Source organism: Megalobrama amblycephala, linkage group LG20 (genome assembly GCF_018812025.1).
Source record: "Megalobrama amblycephala isolate DHTTF-2021 linkage group LG20, ASM1881202v1, whole genome shotgun sequence".
NCBI classification, from domain to species: Eukaryota; Metazoa; Chordata; class Actinopteri; order Cypriniformes; family Xenocyprididae; genus Megalobrama; species Megalobrama amblycephala.
In genome coordinates this window covers 3,657,942-3,667,580 of record NC_063063.1, presented here as the reverse complement: position 1 = coordinate 3,667,580, position 9,639 = coordinate 3,657,942, and the positions used below count along the sequence as shown (strand labels likewise).

General features: G+C 35.4%; 1 protein-coding gene across 1 annotated transcript; it reads left to right on the top strand.

Moving 5' to 3' along the window:
* Nucleotides 1-297: 297 nt before the first annotated feature.
* Nucleotides 298-2,042, top strand: LOC125255708 (GTPase IMAP family member 7-like). Its single transcript, XM_048171132.1, has 3 exons — nt 298-451; nt 946-1,005; nt 1,125-2,042. The coding sequence occupies exons 1-3, from the start codon at nt 415-417 to the stop codon at nt 2,012-2,014; spliced, it is 987 nt and encodes a 328-aa protein (XP_048027089.1). The 5' UTR covers nt 298-414; the 3' UTR covers nt 2,015-2,042.
* The last annotated feature ends 7,597 nt before the right edge of the window (nt 2,043-9,639 follow it).

Here is a 9,639-nt window from a genome sequence, read left to right as displayed (position 1 = left end):
TTCAGGGTCCATTTAAGTACAAATTACTTTCATATTATCATATGTACACATGTTGTAACAGTATGGGCAGGTAGGTGACATATATGGGTTTAATATATATATTTTTTGTCTTTCTAATACAAACAGTCGCTGAGAAACTGAAGGAAATGTAAAAAGTGTTGCAACCGCCCCCACTCTCCCTACATATCGCCTAAAAAGTGCGCAAAGAGCGGTTCCTTTAAAGACCTTACACACAAATATAACAAGTATGTAAGACTCGTTGATATTTTTTATATGACTACATGACAGAAATTTGCATCTGACCTCAGCGGGCATTTTCCGGTCACGTGATCTGTTCACCTTTGCAGAGAGATTCGCCATTACCTGCGGGCTGCGGGAATGGCGATTACTATAATGTACACTTAAATCTGAATCATGTCGTCTTCTCCAGCTACCACAACAGAGACACGAGGTAACTAAGGGGAGTGCATTTGTAGAGTTTGTTTCTCAGTTTTCTCTTTGTTTTTCTTTAGTCTTCTGGTGGGATGAGGGGTTTACCTTATGACATATGAGCACACCTCAATAAATAATTAATCATTTGTTGTTTACAAATGACTTGGTTATCTCGAGCGTTTGGAAATGTACATATTTTGACGTGACTTGCGTCTCGCATTCTGCTAGAATCCATTACCAAATGGGACTAAAGCTTTAGATATAAAAATATATATTTATTCCCCCTGACGGTAGATTAGATAAATCGCCATGACTGCTAAATCTGTACACATATTTTACATTATGATTGCTTTAGTGTTAATAGCGGAAATTAAAAGTAAAAAAGGCTTTAGTACACATTAAAGACATAATTAATTACCTTAAAGTTTTTTCTGCTTTTATTTAGGTTTGCTATGTTTTTAAATGATATTATTCATTAAGCTTATCCTTTTCACTGTTTTTTTTTTTTTTAAGATCCTCATGATGTTCAAACAAGGAAAAGAAGTGGGAGTTTTGATTTTGAACATCCAAATAGTAAGTATGACCTCTGTGTTTGTTCCTGGTTTCTATTGATGCTTGTGTAATATGGATTTATTTTAGATGAAGAATAAAGTTTGTTCTTGATTTTTGTAATTCATTTATTTATTTTTCAGTGTCTTTGAGAAGGATGGTGCCTGTGGGAAGAACTGGAGCAGGTAAAAGCTCTTCTGGAAACACCATCCTGGGACGAAAAGCCTTTAGAGTCACCAAAAGTGGTTCATCTGTAACTAAAGAGTGCTGGAAAGAGACTGGTGAAGTGGCGGACCATCTGCTGGAGCTGGTTGATTGTCCAGGGATCTTTGATACGTCACCATGGGAGAATGAACTCAAAAAGGAGATGAGTAAATGTATAAACATGACAGCACCTGGACCTCACGCCATCATCCTGGTCATTCAGCTCGGTCTGTTCACTGAAGAAGAAGAACGTTCAGTGGAGAAGATCAGAGCAATATTCGGAGAAACAGCAGATAAGCACACAATCATCCTCTTCACTCACGGTGATGAACTGACTGAAGGCTTTGAACAAACACTGACTGAAGCAAATCCTAATTTAAAACACTTCTTAAAATCATTTGACGAACGGTATCATGTGTTCGACAACACAAAAATTCATGATCGCAAACAGGTTTTGGAGTTCCTGGAGAAGGTTGATAACATGTTGCACATGAATGGAGATCAGTATTACACCAGTGACATGTTTAAGCATGTGGAAGAGATGCTGAAGAAGAAAGAGCAAGAGCTGAGAAAGGAATACAGTCAAACGATAGAGAAATTAACAGCCACGTTTAATGAAGAAAAGACCAAACTGGAGGAGACCATTAGACAACTGAAGGAATCCGGGCAGGAAAAAGACCAGAAGATTAAAGAGTTGGTGAAAAAGGACAAACATTTTAAAGAGTTTAAGCGTTTTTATGAGAACAAATGCAAGAATGTGAGACAGGAGGTGGAAGAGACACTAGTGATTGAAATCACTAGTGTCCCAAAGATCAGCAGAAGACTATGAAAGTCTCGCAGCTTGTCTGACAGCTTGCTGCTGTGAGTTGTGTCACAGATAACTGTGTCATTCTCATATGACTATTTACTCCTGTAAATCAAAGATTACAAAATATTTGAGAGTTATTTCGAGAGTTGATGAAAACAGCTCCACTCAGTCATTTTCCCTCATTTAAAAAGTTTAACATATATACTAATAGGATAAAGAACAGAACAGTATAGCATGACTTGTGTATTAATATTTCATTGATATCTTTTTTTTTTCTATCTACACAGTCTTGTTTTCTTTGAATTGTTGTTACAAAATGCTGTTTTTAAAATTGTTAAATAATATATAACCAGTATTATTTTTAACATTATCATTTCAGTCAAACAAAGAAAATACAATGATGGGAAATCATAGTATAGTACATTAGCATGCATACTGAAGTGTGCTAATGACCTGCTAAAATTAGGATATGCTGTTACTTCCATAGAGATGTATGTTTATATTTTTGTAGCTGGTGTAAGATGTAGCGCTGGTCTCTGTGTATTCTCTGTTTGTGCTTCCCTGTTGCTGCTCCCACTATCCACTTCACAGGGATTGACACCTGATTTGTGTTCCAGCTCGTTAAAGGGTTAGTTCACTCCAAAATGAAGATTCTGTCATTAATTACTCACCCTCACGTCGTTCCACACCCGTAAGACCTTCGTTCATCTTCAGAACACAAATTAAGATATTTTTGATGACAGTTTTCAACCAAAAACAGAAACCAGTCTTTTGACCGTTCATTTACAAGACAATGGAGTTTTGTGGAGCTGAAAACTTTTTTTTGGATTTCAAAGTGCAAATTTTTGAAAATGATACCATTATCATCTGTGTAAATAACAAAAACATGAACTTGTAAAAAAAACTGACATGTGTATAACATGTTCAGTCTAAAGGTGTGTAGTGTCTTTTTAATAAAGTGACATTGCCATCTACTGACCTGACATTAGTAATACAGCGATTTTAGTCGTTTTCACAGATCTGTGTGAACGGGATCATTTTGACAACATTGTCATGTTGTCAAAATGTTAAAAACTTCTGTTTTTAGTACATTGATCACTTAGTTAAAACTTTTTTTTTGTGGGATAATTTGTAGGCAGGTGGATGCCATTTAATTTGAGATTCCATATTTACTATTTACTGTTGTTTAAACAGAGAGAGGAAGGGAAGATTTTATGTATTTGAATTATTTTCATTTTGAAGGGAAGATTTTTGTTTTTTAACCTTCAGAAAGAAAGTCTTATTTATTATTGATTATTTAAATAAATTTTTTATATAACTTTTTTATATATTTTTTAGAGGTGGGCATAGATTAATTTTTTTAATCTAGATTAATCTAGATTAATTTTGGAATTAATCTAGATTAATCTAGATTAAAATGGCTCATTTGAATTCTGCCGAAGACATTCAGAATATGTGAGATACCCAAATTGTCCCTGCGTCCCAATGTCCATAATATCCATCCTAAATATATGTGAGATTAAAATAAGTGTGTCCCAAAGCATAGTATGTTGAAAAGAGTATGCCAAAAGTCCCCGGATGGTCTACTATTTCCGGTAGATTTTCGAAGTGTGGATCCGTGCACACTATAAAGGCTAATATTGCCCACAACCCATTGCGCTTTGGATGAGGATTCAGTTCAGAACTACAAACACGAGTAAAAAGTGTTAAAAACTACAAAATATGGCGAATATGCACGATAGTGGCTGAGAGGCTGTTTGAGTGACTAATAATCAGTTCAAACTGATAGAAAATATTTATTTAATGTTATATGTGTTATTTTTCATCTGCAAATACCAATGTGGACTTTTATAAAGATCTGATTGGCCATTAACTTTTAAAAGCATCATTATGCATTAATATGAGGAGAGTTGATGAAAGACTCGCGACTGCAGATCAACGTGCTGCATTTCTCTCCGATACGGTAGGAAATTAGCAAAATGAAATGTGGAGGATGTAAGATGATTGACAGGCCAGTTTACGGTGACAGGATGCGACAGAGAGAAAAGACGCGATCGTATGACGTGATAGTATGTCCCAAAGCTTGTCTACTCTTTTGCTACACACTCAAAAGTAAGTACTTTTTGTTCACAGAAAGAGTACTTTTAGGGCGTAGTATAAGTAGGCGAATTGGGACGCAGCAAATGACTAAAAGTAATCCGCCATTTTGTCCGACAAAGCAGATAGGAGTTAGAAGATTAACCTCGGTGGAGTTAAACTTTTGTATATTATATTTTGTATATTGACATCTTTCCGCGTTTGAAACAACATTGATTCTCATGTTCATTCATGTTTATTTGATGCTATAAATGGACTAGTAGTAAGAGATGATCGGTTTACGAGCCTCTTGAGCTGAGGCGCTACAGCATCTGTCACGACCATGGTCACGACACATTAAAGAAAACGGGTTTTATTGTTTGAATTTCTTAAAAAACTACACAGTTTTAAAGCTGGGACTTTGTTAAATATCATAAGTTACCTGCTTTGTCTTGTCAGTGTCCTCTTTGCTCCGTGATGCATTAATCACTGTGTGTGGCGTGACAGCGCCACAGCTTGTCGACCAAAGCAACAGTAACTAAGGGGGGCGGGTCTTTGCGAAGGGTCAGTTCGGCTAGGAATACATCCGCGCTAAAATATCAAGGTGAAAGTCATCATAGCTTGCGTAGTATAGACCCAGCTCCCAACCCCACTTTCAGAATAGATTGGGGGTTCCGGCAAGATGGCGGCGTGAATAGTCAAAAGTTTCGAGCTCTCAGCACCAAACTTTTAATAGGAAAGTAACAGACGTAACTGTCAGCAAAATTCATAAGCGTTTTGGTTTATAAGATAGTTTTTACTTAAAGCATGCCCAAATCTGCACAAAAAAGAGTCAGTGACTCCGGAAAAAGTGATTCACATGTGCCTGCTAATAACGATCATAGCTACGAAAGTGGTTTGATTCGAGACAAACATATGACGGAAGATGAAGACGATTTTCCGCCATACCCTGTAACTCCGTCTAAACCTCCACTTGCGAAAAAGCCAACATTCACCAACGTGAAAACAGGGAATTCTAATCCTGATGAAATAATCTCGACGCTCGCTAACCTTATCAATACAAGAAGTGATGCTCTGGAACTGATGGTCCAAACCGCCTGCGCTGAAATAAAAGAGTTGAAGATCAAAATGCTTTACATGGAAAAACGGATCGACAGGGGTGAACAGACAACCAGGCTGTGCATGAGTCGGGTGACGGATTTAGAGCGGTACGGTAGGCGTTGGAACTTGCGGCTATATGGATTATCAGAGGCGATAAAAGAGAACGTGCGAGAAGAAGTTATCCGTGTGTGCCAAGAGCTGCTTCCACATGAAGCGACGAAACTACCAGATGCTATAGATGTCGCTCACCGACTGGGTACCAAGCGCGCTAACGAATCGAGGCCCCGTGCAACAATCATTCGCTTCACGGCCAGGAGATTCAGAGATGCCGTTTGGAAGGCGGCTAAGAGCAGCGAGTTTCTTCGGAACCAAGGCATGCAATTTAAAGAGGATCTGACAAAGGAGGACAGAGACAGTAGACTAAAGTTATGGCCTCTTATCAAAAAAGCCCGTGATGATGGAAAATCTGCTTACTTTGTCGGAGGTCGCGGATTCATTGAAGGCACTGAGGTGACAGGGTGAGAGGAGCAGCCAAGGACTGATTTCGATACTTTCTCAAGATTCTCAAAATGTCTATGTCTATGTTAATTTCTATGTTTCCATTGCTGCTATAAACTCCAATAAGTACGGTTATGTTTACACTCAAGTTCGAGTCGCAACTTCGGTTTGAAAGGGTGTGACCTGCCCTTTGGAATGTTTCACAGTATTTAAATTCTGTTTGTTTAGTTTTTTCATAATATGGAAGTTTAATGAGACATGTTACGTTTCGTCAGCCACCGTTGGTAATCTTGTGTTTAAAGATTACTTTCCTTATGTTTATTTAGTGATGTTAAAGGTGCTGATCTTGATACTACTTTGATTTCAGCGTTTATACACTGATCAGACGTTTCATTTGTTTAATATTCTTTAACTACTTTGTCATTTCTATCACTTGTTTCGTTTAATGCTAGGGGGTTAAGAAATAACGTTAAAAGGAAAGCTCTTTTTCTTTTTGCTAAACAATTTAGGGCAGATTTTTGTTTTGTACAAGAAGCTCACTCTACTAAAGAGGAGAGTAAATTTTGGACGTCACAATGGGGTAATTTGGTGTGGTTTTCTCACGGGTCTGAACACTCGGCTGGAGTTATTACCTTAAAGAATAGATTTAATGGAGAGGTTTTACATACACAATGTGATCCTGCAGGGCATTTTATTTGCCAAGTAATTAAATATGTTGATAATATATTAATCTTGGGGAATTTATATGGATATAATCACAATCTGGATAATAATAATCTTTTTGAATCCATAGAAAATATTTTTATTGTTTGGTTAAATAAATATCCAAATGCCATTGTATTACTTGGAGGAGATTTTAATATTGTATTGGATGGTTCAATTGATAAATGGCCACCAGGTCGACCAAACATAAATAACAATAGTCTCAGAAACTTCATGGATAAATTCAATCTCATAGATATTTGGAGAGCCAAATTTCCACATAATAATTCATTTACCTGGAGCAATAAAACAGGGTCCAGTCAATCCAGAATAGACTTTTGGTTAATGTCTGAGAACTTCAATAAAGATGATGTGGTAGTTGATATTACTTCTACTCCATTAACAGACCATAAAGCTATAAGTATTAATATTAAGTTATCTAATACGAATTGTTTCAATAATGGATCATACTGGAAACTCAACAATTCATTGTTGATGTATGATGAGGTAAAACAAGAGATTTCTAGATTGATAAGCCAATTTTGGGGTAAAGCCAACAAGGAGAATTCTTTTTGTTCAAATTGGGAACTTCTGAAATTTGAGGTCACAAAATATTTAAGAAAACATTTGGAAGCCGTTTAGCCAAATACAAAAGAGCTGAAGAAACTAACATTATTGTTGAAATTACAAAATTAGCAAATAAGTGTCCAGACAGTTTATTAGATGAAGAAAAAATATTATTATCAGATCTACAAATTAAACTAGATGAATTCTATAGAAGGAAAGCTGAAGGTGCATTTGTTCGATCAAGGAGACGTTGGCTTGAAGAAGGCGAGCAAAATTCACAATACTTCTTTAATTTAGAGAGGCACCATATTAATAGTAACATTAGTAAATTAAATGTGAATGGGGTTGTAACAAAGGACCATAAACTAATCTCTAGTTATTGCTGTGAATTTTATAAGAAAATATATACCTCTAATTACTCCCCAACTATTTCTGATGCTTTTTTGAGTTCTATAGAGGTGAAAACTATTGACAAAAACGAAAGTGAACTTTGTGATATGCCTATTTCTGCTGAGGAAGTGATCAAGGCGATTAATCATCTGAAAAATAATAAATCGCCAGGTACGGACGGTTTGACCGGAGAATTTTATAAGCTATTTGCTGACGATTTGGCCCCTCTTTTACTCAAAATGTTTAATGAAAGTATTATTAATCAGTGCCTTCCTCCCACCTTAACTCAAGGATTAATCACACTAATTCCCAAACCAAAAAAAGACTTATTTCTTCTTGATAATTGGCGTCCAATTAGTTTACTCAATAATGATTATAAAGTATTTGCCCTAATTTTTGCTAAAAGACTCAAATCTGTGTTAGATTCAATTATAGAAGAAACACAATCTGGATTCATGAGGAACAGGCATATTACAAACAATATAAGATTAGTATTAGATATTTTGGATTATCCAGAATTTAATGTAGACAATGGATTTATTCTTTTTCTTGATTTCTGTAAGGCTTTTGACTCTGTAGAGCATCAGTTTATTTTTGAGTCACTTGTAAAATTTGGTTTTGGAAATTTCTTTACTAACGCAATTAAAACCCTTTATAAGAATTGCAACAGTTCAATTAAGTTGTTGGGTGGCACTTCTAGTAGATTTCATTTGTCTAGAGGGATTAGACAGGGTTGCCCTGCTTCTCCATATTTATTTTTGATAATAAGCCAACTCCTTACAAATCATGTTAAAGCCAGTGCGATTAAAGGTATGTCTATTATGAATAGAGAATTGGTTATAACGCAGTTAGCAGATGATACCACCCTTTTTCTCCAAAATGAAAACCAAATCCCTATCGCAATTAATGTTATAGAAGAGTTTTCTAAAGCATCTGGTGTCTATTTAAATGTAAAGAAGTGCGAACTTATGGCAGTTAAAGAATGTTCTGTGGCATCTTATTGTAACATTCCTAGTCAAAACGGAAGTCAAATACCTAGGAATTATAGTAAGTAAGAATGAACAGAATAGAAGTTTTTCTAATTTTAATCCTATTATTCAAAACACTCAAAAGAAGTTAAATCAATGGCTTTCAAGGGATTTATCGTTAAGAGGAAGAGTTTTGATCTCCAAAGCAGAAGGTATATCTCGGCTAACTTATACAGCTATGGCTCTTCATGTTGATAATAAAATATCAAAGGAGATTGATAAGATGCTGTTTAATTTTGTTTGGAGAAATAGAATACATTATATAAGGAAAAATATTTTAATGAACTCTTATGAGAATGGTGGCCTCAACTTCCTAGACTTTACTACACTAAACAATACATTTAAATTCAATTGGATTAGACATTTTGTTAAATATCCAACTTCTATTTGGAATGTAATTCCCTTTCATATTTTATCCAGCCTAGGCGGTATACATTTCTTTCTTGTTTGTAACTTTGATATTAACAAAATACCAGTGAAGCTCTCTGCATTTCATCGTCAAGCTTTTCTTGCATGGAATCTGATTTTCAAACACAACTTCTCACCGCACCATTACATTATTTGGAATAATAAGGACATCTTATATAAACAAAAATCTATTTTCTTCGAAAATTGGTTTCACAATAATATTGTTTTAGTAGATCAGCTATTTAACTCAGAGGGTCTTCTTTTTACATATGAGGAATTCTTAAAAAAAACGAATATTCCCATAACACCAAAGGATTTTTCAACTGTTTTTGGTGCAGTTTCTTCTAGAATATGCATGTTGTATAAACAACAAAAAAGAGTTAATTATCAGCAACTTCCATGCCTCTCACCAAATCATTCCCCTGTAGGTAAAATATGTTTCTCTTGTAATAATTATAATAGATCAATAAGAGCTCTTTTCCAGAAGGATGTTGTGTCGAAACCAAATGTAATTCTATATTGGAATCAGTTTGTGAGTGATGTTGATTGGAAAAAAGTCTGGCTTCTGCCTAACCGGTATCTCTTAACAAACAAGGTTAAAGAAGTGTCTTTTAAGCTTCTCCACAAAATATACCCTGCTAAACATTATTTAATTAAGTTTAAAAAAGATATAGATGTAAGCTGTAGTTTTTGCAAGCAGAAGCCGGAGACAGCTGTTCATTTATTTTGGCACTGCCCTTATGTATCTTTTTTTTGGCAAAATGTACTTGACTTTATTGTTGGAAATGTTGATGGAAATTTTATTTTACAGTGGAAAGATGTTCTTTTAGGCATTATTGTAAACTCCAAAGATAAACAGACTTGCACTTATTTTAT